The sequence below is a fragment of the Hylaeus anthracinus genome, unplaced genomic scaffold (assembly GCF_026225885.1).
Source record: "Hylaeus anthracinus isolate JK02 unplaced genomic scaffold, UHH_iyHylAnth1.0_haploid 11981, whole genome shotgun sequence".
Lineage (NCBI taxonomy): Eukaryota > Metazoa > Arthropoda > Insecta > Hymenoptera > Colletidae > Hylaeus > Hylaeus anthracinus.
Genome location: NW_026534329.1, coordinates 8,397,007 through 8,416,916, shown reverse-complemented (window position 1 = coordinate 8,416,916; position 19,910 = coordinate 8,397,007). Strand labels below are relative to the sequence as shown.

Genomic DNA, 19,910 nt, shown 5'->3' with positions numbered 1-19,910 from the left:
CTAGTAATACCCTGAACACCCTGTACATATTTCAACATTTACACATAGCATTACGAATTGTAATTGTTATTCATGAAATAACTGAAATGTTTTAAAATTGTCCATAGGCGAACTTCATCGCAAATATGTTCAAGGACCAAAGAGTTTCCTTGACAGAGGAGAAGCACCGGGCTGTCGATTACGAAACAGGAGGCAGTACACAGGTGAATAATGGCACTAGTAATCGCAACTATTGACCTAACGAACTCGCTCTTCGCTTGCTGACCACAACAAGGCCGTGACTGTCTTCTAGTTGTCTCTGGGAAGTTATTCTGATCTCAGGGACGAAAACACTGGCCGCCTGGAACCGAGCGCACAATGGCTCGGTTGAGTTTTTCAATCCGACAAGAAAACTGCCTTACCCTGGAACCGGCTCGTCGCATGCCGATCATCATCATCCTTTATTATCCAGCATCATCATCATCACAAAAAAAACGTCGTCATCGGTATCGGGGAGATTCCATGCGCAGCAGTCTCTGTGTGAAAAATCTTGCGCGACCTTCCAATGCAGTCCAGCAATTTTTCGTTATGTGGCTTTATCTATTTTGTTTTGGGTGAAACTTTGGTGGTCAGTTTAAAGTTTGTTACTGTGCGGCGTAGAGCGATTACTATTTTAAGATATCTTGGGTCTCCAGGGCTTTATTCCTTGTAGCCGGTATCAACTGAGGCTTCTTGGTTATAATCCGATGTGTTACCAGCATTGCTAGCTTCTTTGGGGATCGAATGACAAATTCATGTTAATTTTTATATTTAGTTCAACATTGACATTGGTATCGATATTAGTATTGTTGATTTTCTCCAACTAAGAATGCTGTTCGTGCAACAATCTGTTTAGAGTTACAAGGAAGAACAAAGAATGTTTGGAAAAAAGCAAATGAAATCCAGCAAAAGTTGATTGATTGAAGTTAAAGTAAAGGAATAAGATCAAAGTATCGATCAAAACATGAAACAGATCAGTCAGAGTACGCTACCATCAACAAGAGTTCCAATTTGTAAATATAAGTTTAATGACAGTTATTGCTGACCGAACTTGTACCAGAAGCTCTGAAGGAGTTAGCTACAACGATGTCATAATGAATACCTAACCCAAAGGACACATGGTTTACAACTGAAAGTCTTCGTTAATATCTGCTACAACAATTATTTTATGTTTATATTGTCTTAGCTTTAGGCGGCGATATCGTCTATTCTTATTTCGTCCAAAATTTGTTCTATCGGCAAATATGATTTGTAGCTGATTTTATATTTACACGTTGTTCAAGAAAATTATTTTTTATATTACCATGTAATACATGGAGGCATCGCAGTTTGCGATTTAACTTATGTACGTACAAAATGCGACGATCGTTTTAGCAGAACAATGCGGAAGCGATACTATTCTACAGGCTGAGCCGTATTTATAGCTTTGGTGAAGATGTATTTATTTCTTGTTGAGGATTATTTATTTTTACACGAAAGCGATCAGACACTGTCGGGAAAAGCAGCGGACAAATATTTAGTTACCCTTGACTGTGAGTACTGCTCGTTGTATACAAAGTTGCACCTTCTAATTGAGAAAGTAAGAGCGGTAAACTCCATTTATTGTTGTACTATATTTCAACCCTTACCGGACGTGACAATGCTTTAGACCTGCGCATATGGAAAATGGCGCACTAACGCTACTGAACGCTACTTGATGTGGAAGGATATTGGAGCAAACTAAAAACTCTTTCCAATTTTTCTTTCGTCTTCCTGTGCTATTTTTCAACGAATCTTTAAACTAAATGAAAGTATTTTAATTTTATGTACCATTTTTTGTAGATCTTTAAGTGTTCTTTTATACCGTGTATAAATCCTACTAAAGAATCGTGTATTTTTAATTTTACCAATATAGAAAAATTGTGGAAAAAATTGAAGTTCGCGTCCTTTCACGTTATTGTAGGAAATAAGGCTCTGCAATCTACGCAACGACTGTTTTATCCGCGTATTAATGTTACTTGCGACGAGAAGTGTGTCAATTTCAATAATCCAAACAGACGAAACCAATGGTTGGACCCTGAACAAATGATGAAAACGATACCAATCAAGATACCTGTCAAGAAAGGTATTTGGTGGTTTAGTCTGCTTGGTGTATTTGAATTTTATTATATCTTTCACTATTAAAAAGTAACGAAAACTACGTTCCTTACACTAAAAGTTACTGTATAACGCTCAATACGGTAAAAATAGCAATATCAGAGGAGATAACGTAGAAGGTGACATACGTCTGTTAAGGGTTAACAAATATTCTTGTTGATCTTTGGTGCTTGATCGATCCTATTATGCTAAAATTGTTTTAAACGTGTACTTTCAATAAGAAATCAGACTCAATATCTTTTTGCCCAATTCACTTTGCTTTAAGAATATGCATCTATATCTTATATCTGTATTATTCGAGGCTGCAGTAATAGCAAAATTTGTAGTATTAATTGTTCGTGTGGCACATTATAAACATATCCCCCAATTTACATATGGTAGATACGTTTCACAAATTCTCATGCAAAGATGCATGATTTTTTAATGAAGAACTAATAAAAACACATCAACATCTTTGCGAAATAAGAAATGTATAAAACTGTATTTTATAATTTTAATTTTGGTTTCTATACGTATGACTCTTCGCTTCACTTAATATTTTTTGAATATAAAGTTTCAAAAACTTCTTATTAGAAAGAAACGCAGTGATTTACTGCCCTAAATAATGTGAATGCTTTTTCTGTACAAAAAAAAGGTGTGTTCACTTGTTGAAATTTAATGTCAGTGTTAAAAATCAAACGGTACTAAAAGAAATGACTGGACAAGTACATGCGTAGCATAAATTTTCGTTTTTGACAGTCTTTATTTTTAGGAATCCGTTATTTTGAAAACTGTAAAAGCGAAATCGTGTAAAAAGAGTACTATGTAAATCGGGGGTTAGGTGTATGTGTGTGTATGCTTTATATTTACAAAGTATCTACGAAAAGCAAATCATTTCTTGTTGAAGACAAATCATATATGTATTCGTACGTGTACACGAACTTCTTTCACGTATGTTGGGTGTAATATTTTCCACAATGTCATCGTATTGTTCGCGGAGAGAAATTTCACGTGGCAGCGAAATTCATGCTTATTTTAATCTTGTCTCGTGAATCGAACAATGTAACTGTTATAGCAATTCTTTTAATGCAATAAGTTGTTGGTTCGTAACGAACGTATAATACAAAGTATTACATCGTTATTTAAGCAATTAGTACACTCTCGGTAAAACATATAATCGTACGGAATTTATAACTAGATTATAATACTATTACAAAATGTATATATATATTTCTAGATTATAAAAGTATAGATTCTTATATTATAATACATTTATCGGACGCTGAGTCGTCCGTCTCAATTGATTTTCTATTCAACTTTTTATATAATCGATATAGCAAACCGTACTAGGTACGCGCGATATAATTCTATTAAATATTTGAAAGTGTAGATAGTATCTATAATGACGAGCAAAAGTGTCGTGTATAAATTCAGAACAGGTGGAAATATTAACGTTTACAGTTTTACGCTTCGATACAGTACTTTACGTTAACAATGAAGAATTGACTTGTGAAACAGGTGTAATTATATAATCATCTAGCTGTATTGTCTCTAGAGAAGCTTTTTCTTTAGAAGTCAAAGTAGGAGATACTGTTTGGAGTTAAACTCTTGTACAGTCAGCAACATTAATAATTAACCGAAGGAAATAAAAGCTCTCAGTGGTAGATCAGGTGTATTAACAGACAACTTTAGTAAGATCCCTGAAAGAGTGGGAGAGGACATTTGTTGGTGCATACTACGCATGGGTTTAATATTTTGATTTCATAACGAAACAATAAAATCCAACAAGACAATACAGAAACAATGATAGATGTGACATCGATCACAGAATAGAATGTGAAAAATTCCCGTAGCGAACTTGAGAAACAAGTAAAAGTGAAGATAGATATATGATTACATGACTACACTTTTGTTCGTCACTGTAAACGATATATACACACAAACACACATATATGATGTGTATGGTGCTAGAAGTGTTTTACAAGGATATGGCAATACTGTATCACCGATTGGAAGTATTGTGTACCTGTACACTGTTAATAGATGAAATTGTGTACATTTATACGTTAAGATAGAGATGTTTATTTATTTTATAAAGGATACGTCGATTCGTTCACGACAGGTGTCTAAAAGAGACCAGTAACTTATTTTGACTTATACTTTAAACCTAAAAAATAATAAAACTGGAAAATAATTCTTAAAAATGAAAACAATTCTCGTTCACCTTTTATCCAGACAATAATTCTCGTCTTAGTACCTAACTGAGATATTCATTAATATATTACGAGTTATCTATATGAACTTAAAACTTCATGTCTTATGTTAAAATCGCATGAAATATAACTTTATAAAAAGAAGTTCGTCAACAACTAACACTTTGATGTAAGCGATGTTGTAATCATCGTTCCTAATTCCTTCTTGTGTTTTTACCGTTGTTCAAAAATTATAATATATAAATAAGATACTTAATTTATTGTGTTAATCTTTCGAATGTAAAGAATAACATAAGAGTTTTGTAAAATATCAAAGTATACAATTAGTGAGAAAAATCATAAATTCTAAAACAATAATTCTGAGTTTTCTAATCAATTAAATTAAAATAAATTTTAAATTAATTTCATAGAATAGCAACTGCCAGTGCTACAATTCTTAAATTTCAGAACAAATTAAGGTTACAGTTTCTAATAGAATTCATAATAAATCCAATTAATAAGATGCTTGTTATAACAGGATATTAAACAGTTTACGTTCATAAATTAAGTTTGAAACTGATATATGATTTGTTTAAGTTTCAGAACGAATTAACACCGCTACGGACGAGAACGATGTCTTAATTTTGGAACTGGAAGACACGCAGGGAGTAATCCTTTAAGAGTGATAGCAGCATTTGTGTATATCAGTGCTCGGAATTACTTGCACATTTCGGCCCGATTCCTGAAGCACCTCCTCCATCCCCACTACCGGTCTAGGCTCGACGGCCGAGATATGTCGGGTTTCACCCGCGTGAGTAAGAATTTCCTTGCGCTGTCAATATTTTTATTTTTACAGATAAATAAAGTTATTAATATTATGTTTAGGTTTATAAACAATAATACCTCTTGGGTGATGTGGAAAGTTATTGACAAAATTCCAATCATTATATCATATATTATTGTTATTATATGTATATATAAAAGGTGTTTATAAACCTAAACATAATATTAATAACTTTATTTATTTGTAAAAATAAAAAATACTGACAGCGCAAGGAAATTCTTACTCACTGAGAAACAACGAGAAACTCTGAGAAACAACGTCGCGCGTACGATCGCCGGCTCGGCCGTCGAGCCTAGACCGGTAGTGGGGATGCAGGAGGTGGTGCTTCAGGAATCGGACCGAAATGTGCAAGTAATTCCGAGCACTGGTGTATATTATTGAACAGGAACGAAACGTTAATATGCACGAGTAATTAACTTATTGTGTTCGTATCATTTATTTTAATAAAGTTAATATTTATTTAATAGTTATTTAATAATAATTAATAATCTTGTACAGAAAGAGATGTTTTGTAAAATATTATTCTATTGTTAAAACAACGATAAAAAAAATGTTTTGAAGTATAACATTCATTTCACCTATACAAGTAGATTGAAATATAATTCTTTATTATATATATCTTCGTGCATTATATATTCATTACTCGTTAACAAGTCGGGGAACGAAAAAAGTATACTAATATACACCATTCGTTATTAATTATGTAAAAGTGGGATATAAATATTATGACTATAGTAAGTAAAAGTAGCTTAAAAGTATATTAATATCTGTAAATGTAGTATAAATTTGATGAACTCTGAAAGTAGTTTAATGTTGTGATACATTAAACTTGAAATATTTACAATGGTTTGAAGAAAATATAAGTGTGTAGGAAGATAAAACCTTCTTTGGACCAAATTGAAGTGTTTTAAAATTAATAAGAGATATTATAAGTTAATACAAACGTGAAATAGACAAAATTGTTGGTACGAAGCCAAAGAAGTTAAGTAAACGCATGGAAGAGATGAAGGGAAGCTACCCAAGGAAAGAATTGTGCAGTTAATTGCAAGAGTGTGTTCACAGGTAAATTTCCTCACCACCCTAGGGGTATTCCCATGACGCGTTACCTTTTTTAATCATAATCGGATAATCCAAAATAATGAATAATTGATTGAACGCTAATATATGTCAATTTATATAAAATATGTGTATGATTTTCAGATTTTACAAATTTGGACTTCAAGTTAGCATCATTAATTATGGCTTCCATTATGGCATACATATGACTGAATACGATCATTACTTCTTCTGTAGGAACAGAAAGGCCTCCTCTTTGTAAGCTATTAAAATATTTGTCATCAATAGTTTTACTATAGCTTTACTAGTTTTAATTTATAAGCTTTATAAGCACCTCTGCGCCTATGTATAGACAACCGAATCGACAAACAGGCTACTATAGGTTGCCGGATAAAAGGGGCACTCTTGCGCCTACGAGATGACAACCGAACTGACAAAACGGTTAGTAAGGTTGCCAAATACAAGGGGCACCTCTGCGCCTACGAGAAGACAACCAACAGGAAATGAAGGGAAATGTGCCGGGCCATGAAAGGAAATTAATTCGAAATGTATCAGGAAATGAAAGGTTGAGAAAGGCAAGAAATTTCTTATCGAACAAACTCCCGTGAAATGGCTCTCATTTTCACCACAGAATCGAACCCCTCATCTCGAAATTCCGGGATGAGACGAGATCGTCTCGTCTCAATTTTTTTCGAAATCTCGCCCACCTCTAATATGTATGGAAAAATAATGGTAACATGATTATTACATAGAATAATCTAATATGTAAGAAGCAAGTAACAAATATCAGAGAATAATAAATGCGATTGCGTTTGTTCATTGTGTCATACTTGTCATTTTAGAAAATAAAAAATAATAATATGAAAGATTAGATTATGCATTTATCTTTGCTGGTGGTTGGATAGTTGCTTCCTTACTATTTCTCGCGAGAGACAAGTAATAACACGTGTGTTTGGGCTTTGATAGCTCTCCTTGTGATAAGGAGGTTAGTTGACGTCGTAAAGTTGGACAGAATCGTCCTTAAACTTACAAAATTTTAGATTATTTAATTCTAATTATTTGAATTCTAAAATAAACATTTGGTCCTTCGAACCGGATAGTATCGAAGAGTGCCGAGGCAGGTGTTGAAACTCTAAGTGCTGTTCAAGACAGTTGTGCTGAAGAGATCCGTGCCGATCCTTAAAAATGAGTGAATTTGAAGAGCTACTTCTCTGTCAAAATCAGATAATTCATTCGATTCAACGAGCACTTGTAAATTATAAAGGATTAGGACGTGAGAATATGACCGCCGCCACGACGAGAAATCGGATAAATCTTCTTCGAGAGCAGTTCGCTGAGTGTCAGGATTTCGACGTTAAACTCCAACGATGCGTCGATCCGATAGAAAAACCGAAAATACCATACTTTGCCGAAGAACAATTTCACAACGTCGAATCGATCTACCAGAGAACAATGGACTTCATGGCTAAGAGCCTGGAGGAACTTTCAACGGGCGTTAACGTGACGTCAAGAGCAACGTCACAATCGATGTCTCATCTGCCACACGCTAAGCTACTACCATTTTTTAACCGACTTCGAAAAGGAGGAGGTTACTCAATTCGATATGTATTTTTTTTTTTTAAATTGGACATAATGAATTTTTCCCCCTTGATATTCAATTAACGAAGCTAATTTTAAGGGAGGTGATTTGAAACAACTTTTTCCTTAGCAAAACTGTTGTCCGAGGCTTTGTCGAGGAGATATTAACAAAAAATCTCGACCAATCAGAGCGTGCGTATACCGTTGGAGCGGCGGTGGTAGGAGTAGCCTACGCGCTAGGCGACTGCGCTAATAGGCTACCGCGGTCGCTCCACCGGCATATTCGCGCTCTGATTGGTCAGTGTTTTCCGTTAATACCTCCTTAACGAAACCCCGCACAACATTTTCGCTAAGGAAAAGGTTGTTTTAAATCATCTCCCGCACCAGCCCTTTCAAGGTGTTACAACATTTTTGGGACAACCTGTATTTTTATACGTCTATGTTTTTGTCCAATTTCTCTCATCCTATTGTATGAAAAATTTTGAAAAAACATCAGAGATATTTCAGTTAGCGAATTATACAGGGTGTTCAGGCTATTACTAGCCAGCGTTTTTCTCGTAAATGGTACATATGACAAAAAACTGAAAGAGAAAAAGTGATACTGTTTTTCATGTGCAATGTAACCAGGTAGATAAATCTTTCGTTCTTGTACTCTTTCCTGAGAAATGAAGATAGCCTTCAGTTTTTTAAATGGAATGGTATATTTTTTTATACAAAAAGTATGGTAGATTATCGAATTCTAAATAAAAAAGTATTGACCTTTATTAGCCCTAAACCTCGTAGGTAACGAGTAATTTCACTTTATTAATTGAAAATTTTCTTATGTAATGAAACCGTTTTTTCCCTATTCTTTAGAATCGTTTCTACCCGTTTGTACCGCTTCTCGTTTCGTTTGTACCTCAATAGTTTAAGATTTATAAGCAATTATTTCTACTTGTAAGAGGAGAGTTCATCAATTTACAAGATTATTAAAATCTGAAGCCATATAACAAGCATACAAGTATTTCCAGAGAAAAAGAAATTTGAAATTGAAATTAAGTTCTCTACTTACAATGCATGACGATACTTACAGATGAATGGCAGGTGTACAGGGGAAACTGTATGGGTCATAGTACTAAAGGATCAGTTGTTTATGCGGGTGTGGATATGACAACTGGTGAACTATGTGCAATTACTGAGTGGACATTTAAAATACGTACGACTAAAGACAAAAGCAACATACAACACATTACCAAACAAATAGGAAGTCTCGAACAAGCAATAAATCATTTACACAAATTGCATCATCCAAACCTTGTACGATATTTAGACATGAAATATTTAGAAGATGGAGATGCTGCACTTATTTATGTTCTTCAAGAGTTTGTGGTGAGTATGCGTCACTTTCGCTTAGAGAAGAGAAAAGAGAAATTCTAACCGATAACTGTTGGATGTCAGATAGGTACTAGCTGTTCCTTCTTCTTGGCAAAGAACATTCCTGTAGATATTGATCTCTTCCGATATCTGGCAACCGGAATTCTTCTTGCTTTAAAATTCCTCCATGAAAACAATGTTGTTCACAAGGACTTACGTGACACAAGTATTTACATTGATCGTACTGGAACAGTGAAAGTATCAGATTATTCGCTCAATAAACGATTATCTGATATTTATCAAACGTATACGTTAGTCAAACCTGAACAAGAGTTTCCCAGCATCCAAGGAAGAGGTGGAAAAAAAGCCGATATATACCGTTTCGGTGCTCTTATGTTTTCTCTACTGAATGGAGTCATTGCTTCTGGAGATAAAATCGATCCAACAGTAATCACACAGGTTTGGTTTTTTTTATATTTTAAAAACTTTTAATTCTTCAAAACAAATTAAATGTAAAATGCATTTTAAATATATCTTATAGACTATGTAATTATTTCAGCCTGATCTCCAGGATTTTTTATTAAAGTGTCTTACTAATGACGAACGGAAGCGATGGTCCGCTGAACAATTATTAGAGCACACTTTCATTAAAGCACCTTTAGCTCGTGCTCTCCCGCCACCAAAAGTACCACGCAGAGATGAACAGAAGAACCACGCACCCGAAGAAACAGACACGGACATTCGGCGATACCTACCGTCTTTGGGTGGCCACTCAAGAATTACAAATGAATTCGAAGTTCTCGAATGGCTCGGCAAAGGTGCCTTTGGCGATGTTCTTAAAGTAAAAAATAAATTGGATGGTGGAATTTACGCTATTAAAAGAATAGAACTTAACCCAAAGAACAAGCAACTCGATAGAAAAATCACCAGAGAAGTCAAATCACTGTCACGCATGACTCAAAGAAATGTAGTGCGATATTATAATTCCTGGATCGAAAACGCTACAGATGATATGGAAAATCTGCCAGATAGCGGTGAGGACAACAGCGATGTATCCATGGTTACCGACAATGTCAAAGATATTGCATGTGGGTAAGTGATTTATCGTGATTTATCATTTTTAAAGTGACAATTAATGATTGAAATCATTTTTATATGAAATCGCTTATTTTTATATAAAGAACTTTCAGTACAGTAAAATATTTACGTTATTTTTTATTTATGTTGCAAGTATTATCACTAATATGTAATTTTATATTTTAAGAACCGTTGCCTCCAACAGTATAGAATTTGTAAAAGATTCAAAGTGCCAAGAAACTGTGTCAAGTACAAAAGAGGATGAAACTGGAGATACATGTTCATCTAAGGCAACAGTAAGTAAAATTCAATTCATGTGCATTCAAATGGAATTCTGTAAAAGGAGTACTCTTCGTACTGCGATTGATAATGATCTTTACAAAAATCAAAAAAGAGTGTGGAGATTATTCGAAGAAATAGTTGAAGGTCTAGCACATATTCATCGACGGGGAATAATACATAGAGACTTGAAACCAGTAAACATATTTTTAGACAGTAACGATCATGTAAAAATTGGAGATTTCGGCCTGGCTAGAAATATGTTGTCTTCATTTGTGCCAACTATGGCAACCAATAAAGAACCTCAAGTTTCCAAGAAAGGTAAGACAGATAAATGTCAAAAATTCCATTAGTTTAACTGAAAATATTTATATCACCATCGCTATGTAAAAAGTCATTTTTTATAACAAGTAATACTCATTATCACCTCCATATATATAATAGTCGTTTTCACATGACAATATCGGGGTTGATAGTTGATATGATAATTTACTAGGGCTAACGCTAATAACTAATTACTTGTGTGGAATGCTTTAGGGATCAGCTTTAGCACAGAAGACATAGGTTCTCTAACAGGGCAAGTAGGCACAGCACTTTATGTAGCTCCTGAGCTAATGATGAAAGCCCCTTATGATCAAAAAGTTGATATTTATAGTCTTGGAATAATACTATTCGAAATGTGTTACAAACCACCAGCAACAGGAATGGAGCGCATCAAGGTTTTACATAATTTACGGTTAAAAGAAATCATAATTCCAACAGAAATGCTACAGGCAGACATACCACTACAAATCCATATCTTACGGTAAACATCACATAAGCATTTATAATTTTAAAGACCTATGCACTTAACTTATGATATTTATACTTTCTACAAATTCATTTTTAAACTCCTTTCTAAATTAATTACCAATTTCTACGTAGTTTTTTTAAATACTATTTATTTATTTTTCAAATATAGTAAATGGACTTGCACGATTATAAGGTCACTTTTCGACTGTGAATCTGTGAATATCATCCTACACCCGTGTTAACACTTTCTATGAAAGACCTCGATACTCTTAAATTATTTAAACGTCATTTGATCATTGGACCCTGTAACACTTTATTTTATCCCGTCCCAGGGCCGGCGTGACCCTTTGCAGGGCCTGAATCACATTCAAATCCTACACTTAAATTTTACAATGGGGAATTATTTATTTACAAATGCTGTTATACATTATAGATTAATTGAAACATCGTAATAATTGCAGGAGGCTATTGAATCACGATCCCAATCAACGACCCAAGGCTCAAGAAATTCGTAGTCCTCGAGCCAACGCGCTTTCATTCGGCCAAATTCAATTTTCCCATGTTTTTAGAAGTGCCATCAGAAAGAGGAAAAATGAGACGGTGAGTAAAAATTACTTTTAAAAAACGAAGGGGAAATAAAATATATATATATATATATTATGTCGATTAAACGTGCTTTGCATGGTGATAACAAAAGAACGAAGGTAAGTAATTTTAAACAAAAATCGTCTACGTGGCGTGGCAGTGGAGGTCAGGAATACCAATCTATTACAGAAAAAAACAAATTATCCCAACAGGCTATAAACTCATTTTTTTCAGAATTTTCAATATATGCCCGGTATAAAAACAAGGCACTTGTTTAAAACGACAAAAAAAAAGATGGTTTAAAGAAACTTTTTTTGTTCTGAAATAATTTTGATTTGATACTTCTATGTCTTCACTGTAAGCATGTAAAAGATTTTTTACAGGTTTCGGCGCTTTGGAAACGTTCTGCTACCGGACGCTTCTAAACACCACAATACTACTACAAATATGTGTATAATGTATATTGATATGTGTTATATCGATTATGTATATCATATGTAATATAAATTTTCTATTTTAATATTTATCTCGCACTAAATACTAAATATATGTGTAAACAACTATTCCTGCATGTAAAACTTACATCTAGAGTACATGACAAATTTAATAAACCAAGGGTTATTACAATGATAATATTTATTACGGTTATTATTTTTGCTAATAATTATAACTACGAATTAACACCAATTAATTTGTATTCATATCTATCGGTATTTAGTAACATTTTTGATATTTAATCTGTTAAGGGGTAACACCAGGTTTAACTTTGATAATTTATTTTGAGGGTATCGCAAAAAGAATAGGATTTCTTTTTGTAGGGTTTATTTAACACGCATCGAAGTATAAACAAAAATTGTTGTATTATAATTTTAGTACAAAATGGCGCTGACGAAGCGAGTCTTCAAAATTGACTTTTTTTTAAAACGCCTTTACGGGAGGACGATATTCTCGTTGTGTATAACATTTGGAACAAAAAACCAACAAATTTCGTAATATATATGTAAACGAGAAGTTGGTTTCCCGTTTAGTTAGGGTCCGTGTGAGGCGTATGGTTGGTAGAGATTAGAGATGGCTAGAACTGCTACTTGTGAATCACTCGTGATTCGATCACGTTCGTTGCCAATCACGGTGATTTTTCACAGTGATTCGTGATTCTTCGTGATCGCTTCTGATTGGCAGAGAACATTCACTTTTCACGAATTATGTTGTTCTTAGATTATATATGTATTATAATATGGTCTAAAGGCAATGTTAATATAATTTTAATACAATTTAAATTTGACTTATTTGTAGTTTCTTGAATTCCGCTAAGGGGAGACAGCGAGACACTGTTAGTGATTTTTCACGCCATCCCTAATGGTTGGTGGTCCTGTGAGGCGGAGGGTTGGTAGCCGTGGGAGGTACGTTCAGGCACAGCCGACTCTAGTACTAACCATGCTGAGAAACGTGACAACACCGCTCAAGTCTAGATCGAGAGCCCTATTTTCCAATATGAGGGTCTTGTGTTTTAATAGAAAACTATACTAATGTACACCATTCGTTATTAATTATGTAAAAGTGAGATATAAATATTATGACTATAGTAAGTAAAAGTAGCTTAAAAGTATATTAATATCTGTAAATGTAGTATAAATTTGATGAACTCTGAAAGTAGTTTGATGTTGTGATACATTAAACTTGAAATATTTACAATGGTTTGAAGAAAATATAAGTGTGAAGGAAGATAAAACCTTCTTTGGACCAAATTGAAGTGTTTTAAAATTAATAAGAGATATTATAAGTTAATACAAACGTGAAATAGACAAAATTGTTGGTACGAAGCCAAAGAAGTTAAGTAAACGCATGGAAGAGATGAAGGGAAGCTACCCAAGGAAAGAATTGTGCAGTTAATTGCAAGAGTGTGTTCACAGGTAAATTTCCTCACCACCCTAGGGGTATTCCCATGACGCGTTACCTTTTTTAATCATAATCGGAAAATCCAAAATAATGAATAATTGATTGAACGCTAATATATGTCAATTTATATAAAATATGTGTATGATTTTCAGATTTTACAAATTTGGACTTCAAGTTAGCATCATTAATTATGGCTTCCATTATGGCATACATATGACTGAATACGATCATTACTTCTTCTGTAGGAACAGAAAGGCCTCCTCTTTATAAGCTATTAAAATATTTGTCACCAATAGTTTTACCTTTATCCTCCACAATTAATAATTTACATATATTACAACTGTAACAATACCAGAAAATCGCGATCGAAATTTCTCGACCATCGGTAGGCGCGCGGGGTCGGGCGAGCGGGGAACGTTCGCGAGCGTTCGCGAACGCGCCCGCATAGTAACGCGGCTTGTTGATTGACTGCGGTCTGTTAGCAACGATCGGGTATAAGAATTGCTCTCGCGGTAGCGGACGCGGCATTCTTTGCTGCACTCATAGGAGAGAACGAGGTAATTACCACGGTCGCCTAATGAGTAAGGAGAGTACGAAGCCTAGCTTTCGGACGCCTTTAGTAGCTCAGGAGAGAACGGCAGGATCTACCGCCGGTCGCCTTCCAGGGAGAGGACAGTGGAGTCACCCGGACACCTCGACGCGATATACTTTTCTATTATTGTAAAATTGAGCCGAAAGCTTTATCTTCCGAACAAACCTGTATTTCCTATTCCTCTCCCAGGAAAGCAATATGTACAATTAGTTAATAAATAAACCATATCCTTTTTTTTTTCCTTAGAACCTGTTTCCAAATTCCTCTCCTGCGAACCTACATCCCTTACACAACTTAATTTTTTAGCAATAGAATGGGACCCATAACCAGATATGTAAATTTTAATGAAATCATCAACAACACAAGTGGATAAATATTCAGTTTCGAAGATTCCCAGAAAACAAGTTACATCGATGGAAAAATCATGAAGATTACTATCGTTATCACAAATTTCAAATCTATTTTTGATTTCAGTAAAAGAAAAAAATCTTGCCGATTTCGTAAATATGTTTTAATCTAATATTTTTCTCTGGATGAACTACTTCATTGTATGAAAGGAAATTCCAACCAAATAAAAGTCTATAGTTTCCAAATCGTTTCTCTAATATTTTAGTTCAAAATTTTCCTGCTAAAAGATAAGATATATTAAAATTTTGAAAACGGTACTCTATGAGTAGTAAAAGAACTCTAGTACTTTGATGTAAAGCTTTAAAAGTATCTAATGTTAAATGACCATCTGTTTCTAAATTTTTTCAAGAATCTAACCATGTTAAAAATTTCTTTAAATATTCATATCTACAATCCTTAGCATTCAAAATCGGTTTACAAAATTCGTTTCTTTTCCTGTTACCTTTAACACTACTTGTATTATTCACAATGTCCTACTGTCCAAATGTCTTTAATGTGGGCATTAAAATTTTGAAATAAACTTTCGATATTTAAATTTCTGATGACACAAATGGTAATTTTTTGAAAAGCATTTTTTATCAAAATGCTCTGCACATATCGATGCCATTTCTGGCAAGCTTAAAGCACTGTTCTGGCCATTCAAAGTGAGTAGTAAAGCTTGAACCCATTCCTCTCGAAATTGAGGATTGCTCGGAAACCTGAATAATATAAATGTTTATTTTTACTTGATGGTACAGTTAAATGGTTAATAATTAAAGACAGTGATCATGTTGATTAAAAATAATAATATATACAAATTACATGTCAATGTAAAGCAGAAAATCCATGAAATTGTATAATAAATAATAAGTACATGATAAACTAGTTTTTGAGGTTAGGTTAATACAAATTTACAACTTACATATATAATGATACACATTTCGAATCACTTGCTTCTTTTGCTTTATATCTTGTGTTTTTACACAATTCTACAAAACAATAACGAACCATTGTTTCAGTTCTTGCACTTTATATCTTACATTTCTTTAACTTATTTTGATTGTGTGTTCCACTCAGTATTAATTGGTATCAATCACGCAATTATGAGCAGTTATGGAGTGGTTATTGGTGGTTATTAGCAGGTGGTTCTTGGTGACTGTTAGCAGCTCATAGGTATACAGGGTATCACAAAAATATTCAGGGCCTACAAGCTCTACTCTTGTGAACTTGAAGCCCGATTTTAACTCGCGCCCGTTGGGGATGATGGCGCTACTGTCACTCCTTTCGCGCCATTGAGTTCATATTCTGTGTACGTTTATTCTATGGCAAACGCGCTCGGCAACGTGCGGCAAAATTTCAACTCCATATGGTCATAACCAAAGAGGATTAGATAGAATGGAAGGTCCCATAAAAGCGCTATATAAAAAATCGTATACGAGTTTCAGTGCCCTCTGGTGAGTGGGAACCGTATTAAGCACCCCCTCCTTTCGTCTCACTCCGCAAGTTGCTCCGTAGTTCTATAATCCCAGAAATCTCAGGTCACAAATTTGAATTATGTGAACTTACATTCACAGGTGGGACCTAAGGACAATGTGAGACCTACGAACTACGTGGGACCTGGAACCAGCAGAGACTCCGACGCACTTGCCTATAATGTGCTTCCTAGATCATCCAGAGGTGAGTGTATTACCTTACAATAATATTATCTTCTATTGCATTCCTTTTTTTAGTTATGATAGGTATTTAGTATTATGCGTGTCATTTAAAAAGTGCTTCTATTAATTCTTTGTTACAATTACAGGTTGCACTGTCCAAAGAAATCAAGTTCAACCAGCTATCAGGAAAGGTCTTAAAGATATTAAATATTTAAAAAAATACTAGATGTAGTAGTTAAATATTATATCTACCGGAAAGCTCTGTCTGTTTCCATCACAACAAGTCTCGACACGTAAGCACATGTTTATTTGGTGCATGTGTACCTCTCTATTTTTATTATATTATTTCATACATACTGACATAGTAAAATAAAGTTGATTCACGTTAGTCTTATGTGAAGTGATATGTGCTTACGTGTCTAGACTTTTGATAGAAACTGACAGAACTCTCTGCCAAAAAACACTTGGCGATGATTTGAATATTGGTAAACCATCTATATTAATTAATAAATTAATTGTAGATAGTTTCAAAGATATACTTTTATAATTTTACAGGATTGTTTCTAAAGCATCCGATAGACCAAAGTGATAATATGATCCTCCAGCTAATACAACTACTTCAGCACTTTTAAATATTTAAATAAATGTTTACCAAGACACCTAAGAAAAGTGTTGAAGTAGTTGTATTAGCTGGAGGATCATATTATTACTTTGGTCTATCGGATGCTTTAGAAACAATCCTGTAACATTATAAAAGTATATCTTTGTATGTTGAGCATTCTTCAGAATTTCCATAAGATTATTAATTGCATTATGTCTAATTTTAAAATCAAAACACCAATTAATATTTTACAATTACAATCGACGTTTAACGAATTTTTAATGGGGCTATTACTGACATATTTTGTCCAATAAGTATGTATCAACTGCATGTTTGATACGTATGAATATTTATATAGTACGTTGTATATTTGCTATGTATTATATATATATTCACTTACATGATACTAGAGACATTGTATTATTTACGTATTTAACACGTTATATTTCATACATAATAAAATGTAATGTAAATGCAATATTATTACGTATATAATGTATACATGCAACGAAAGGAGCCGTATGGGCTATGATAGTTTCGGAGATAGACTTTCTTAATAATACGTTCCATCCGGGGAAAAACCGAAAAAAGAGGATATCCTTTTACTCGCCTATATATTATCAGAGCCGACTCTAATACTAGCCGTGCTGAGAAACGTGGCAACACCGCAAAAAACCAGATCGGGAGTCCTATTTTCCAATATGTGGCCAATTGTAGCGAGAGGCCGGGAGGCTGGTCGAAGCTGATAGCCTATCAGTGATAGGGTAGCCGAACTCTCGCACTGTTGCCATTTTTATCTCAACATAGCTAGTACTAGAGTAGGTTGTGATATTATATGAGAGCACCATCTGAAACAAATTAGGCGCGATATTTGCGATTATATTTGAAGCAGATTATACTAATTCAACGGCCCCCTTTAATCTCAATGTGATACATAAATGCATTACTTATATATATTTTCTTTCTACAGGTGACATCCTGAAAATGATTAGGTCGAGCAACTTGACCAAACCCAGGAAGCTCAAGATCTAGAAGGCTGTGGCTACGCGGGGATACCAATTGCGAATATGAAAAATCCGGAGGCTTTTTAGTCAACTTAAAAAAATTTTTGCCAGTTGCTTCACGTGCATCGACGGATGAAACTATTTCCATTGCATTAAATTTTAATGTTTCGAGTGCACCTGAATTATCTATTCAGGCTGCCATTCTATATGTATCGCGAATTGTTCGTAAGAAAATTTGTTGTAGAATTTGTTTAGATTTATATTATAACACTAACGATGTCGGAGAATATACGTCGATGCATAGTGGATGTATATCTTTAATTTCTAAGGTCGTATCTGTTTGCCATGGTAATGTTAAGAACATGGCACATATTCCAGGGCTTGTTACGATTCTTAAATACCAAATTTCAGAGCATATAAAATTTGATTTCATATGCTCCGAACATGGCAATAATTTAACAACATATATCATACATAATTGTATCATATATGTTGTCGAAAAATATATACGTAGAGTAAATCGCGTTACAAGTGGATTCGAAGAGAGAATGGACTCGGATCCACTTCTAACGCGACCTATTAATGTGAGTGTGCAAAATTATGCACGCAGGACTGGATTCATGTTTTAATGGAATTATGTTTCAATTTTTAATATTTTACATTTGCTTTCTTTTAATTAAATTTTATTTCCCTAATAATAAATCCAGTCCTGTATGAAGCTTATACTTTATGTTTACACTTTATTATGTGAATATACAGGGTGTCCCAGAACTTCTGTAAGAACCGGAAATGGAGGGTAGCTGATACGTTTCTGAACAACAATTTCCTTTGCAAAAATGTCGGTGGGAGCTTCATTTTTCGTTAATAATTCAAAAATAAAGCCTCCAACAACATTTTTGCAAAGGAAATTGTTGTTCAGAATCGTGTCAGCTACCCCCCATTTCCGGTTCTTACAGAAGTTCTGGGACACCCTGTATATGCATTTTTATATTACTGTTGCGTTTGTATTTTTATATATTTTATATGTACGAATATGTATGAGTGTGTGGATTGTAATGCAATCGTATGTATGAATGAATACATATATATACGTAAACATTTAAAACCAGCAAGAGTCACGGTTCTTCGACTAAGATCATCAGTGATCATGTTCTTAGGCGCAAAGCCACGATTCTCACTGATTTTAAATGTTTACACTTTATTATGTGAATATATATGCATTTTTATATTATTGTTCCGTTTGTATTTTTATACATTTTATTTGAATGTATATGTATGATTGTTGATACTTTATTATGTAATTAAATATGTTTTTTGTATATATATTTTATACAATTGAATTTTAGATTCTTTATTGTTTTTTCAATGTTTTCCAGTGATAATAAATTTAATTTTGTATAAGTAGTCCTTTTTTCCCTATAATTATTTTTTTATTTAAATTAATTTTAAAGCAAGTATAAATACACATACGTGGGATCATACCGTTGTGTGTGTGTCTCACGAATTATATGTATGCAGTAGTAACGACATTTGCGCCATCATCCGCGACGGGCGCGAGTTAGATTGGGTTTCAACGCTAAATACGAGAGCTTGTGGGCCCTGAAAATATTGTAACACCTTGAAAGGGGTGGTTCGGAAAATGATTTGAAACAATTTTTTCCTTAGCGAAAATGTTGTACGGGGTTTCGTTAAGGAGATATTAACGGAAAACACTGACCAATCAGAGCGCGACTATGCTGGTAGAGCGGCCACGACAGCCAATGAGCGCAGCCGCTTAGCACGCAGCTTACCTATCAGAGCGCGAGTATGCCGTGAAGCGCCCGCGCTAGCGTAAGCTACGCGCTAGGAGACTGCGCTCCGATATTCGGGGTATCGTAGGCTACGCG

At 34.2% G+C, this 19,910-nt stretch overlaps 2 protein-coding genes and 3 long non-coding RNA genes across 9 annotated transcripts in view; 4 read left to right on the top strand and 1 right to left on the bottom strand.

The window, feature by feature from the left end:
- Positions 1-5,390, top strand: part of LOC128885336 (putative phosphatidate phosphatase) — a 79,681-nt gene extending 74,291 nt beyond the window's left edge. For 2 of the 5 annotated variants that reach the window (XM_054139338.1, XM_054139335.1), the window contains 2 exons: positions 108-203; positions 4,923-5,390. In XM_054139338.1, the coding sequence (XP_053995313.1) occupies positions 108-203; positions 4,923-4,967 (141 nt within the window). In that variant the 3' untranslated portion in view covers positions 4,968-5,390. Of the gene's footprint in view, positions 1-107; positions 204-292; positions 492-4,922 lie in introns of those variants that run through there. The other 3 variants (XM_054139337.1, XM_054139334.1, XM_054139336.1) reach the window with 2 other exon arrangements.
- Positions 5,391-8,164: 2,774 nt separating this feature from the next.
- On the top strand, positions 8,165-11,850 carry LOC128885587 (eIF-2-alpha kinase GCN2-like; the record flags this gene model as incomplete). The annotated part of the gene is made up of 7 exons (XM_054139685.1): positions 8,165-8,200; positions 8,876-9,171; positions 9,241-9,615; positions 9,716-10,248; positions 10,421-10,833; positions 11,050-11,317; positions 11,766-11,850. Coding segments are annotated over exons 2-7 (1,941 nt in total), but the record flags the coding sequence as incomplete, so codon positions are not given.
- Positions 11,851-11,903: 53 nt separating this feature from the next.
- Positions 11,904-12,415, top strand: LOC128885344 (uncharacterized). The gene is made up of 2 exons (XR_008459589.1): positions 11,904-12,008; positions 12,124-12,415. It is a non-coding gene; the product is annotated as an uncharacterized LOC128885344 (long non-coding RNA).
- Positions 12,416-14,703: 2,288 nt separating this feature from the next.
- LOC128885342 (uncharacterized) lies at positions 14,704-15,909 on the bottom strand. The gene is made up of 2 exons (XR_008459587.1): positions 15,687-15,909; positions 14,704-15,483 (listed from the first exon to the last, which is right to left on the bottom strand). It is a non-coding gene; the product is annotated as an uncharacterized LOC128885342 (long non-coding RNA).
- LOC128885343 (uncharacterized) lies at positions 15,902-19,605 on the top strand. The gene is made up of 3 exons (XR_008459588.1): positions 15,902-16,441; positions 16,566-16,610; positions 17,991-19,605. It is a non-coding gene; the product is annotated as an uncharacterized LOC128885343 (long non-coding RNA).
- Positions 19,606-19,910: the final 305 nt, after the last annotated feature.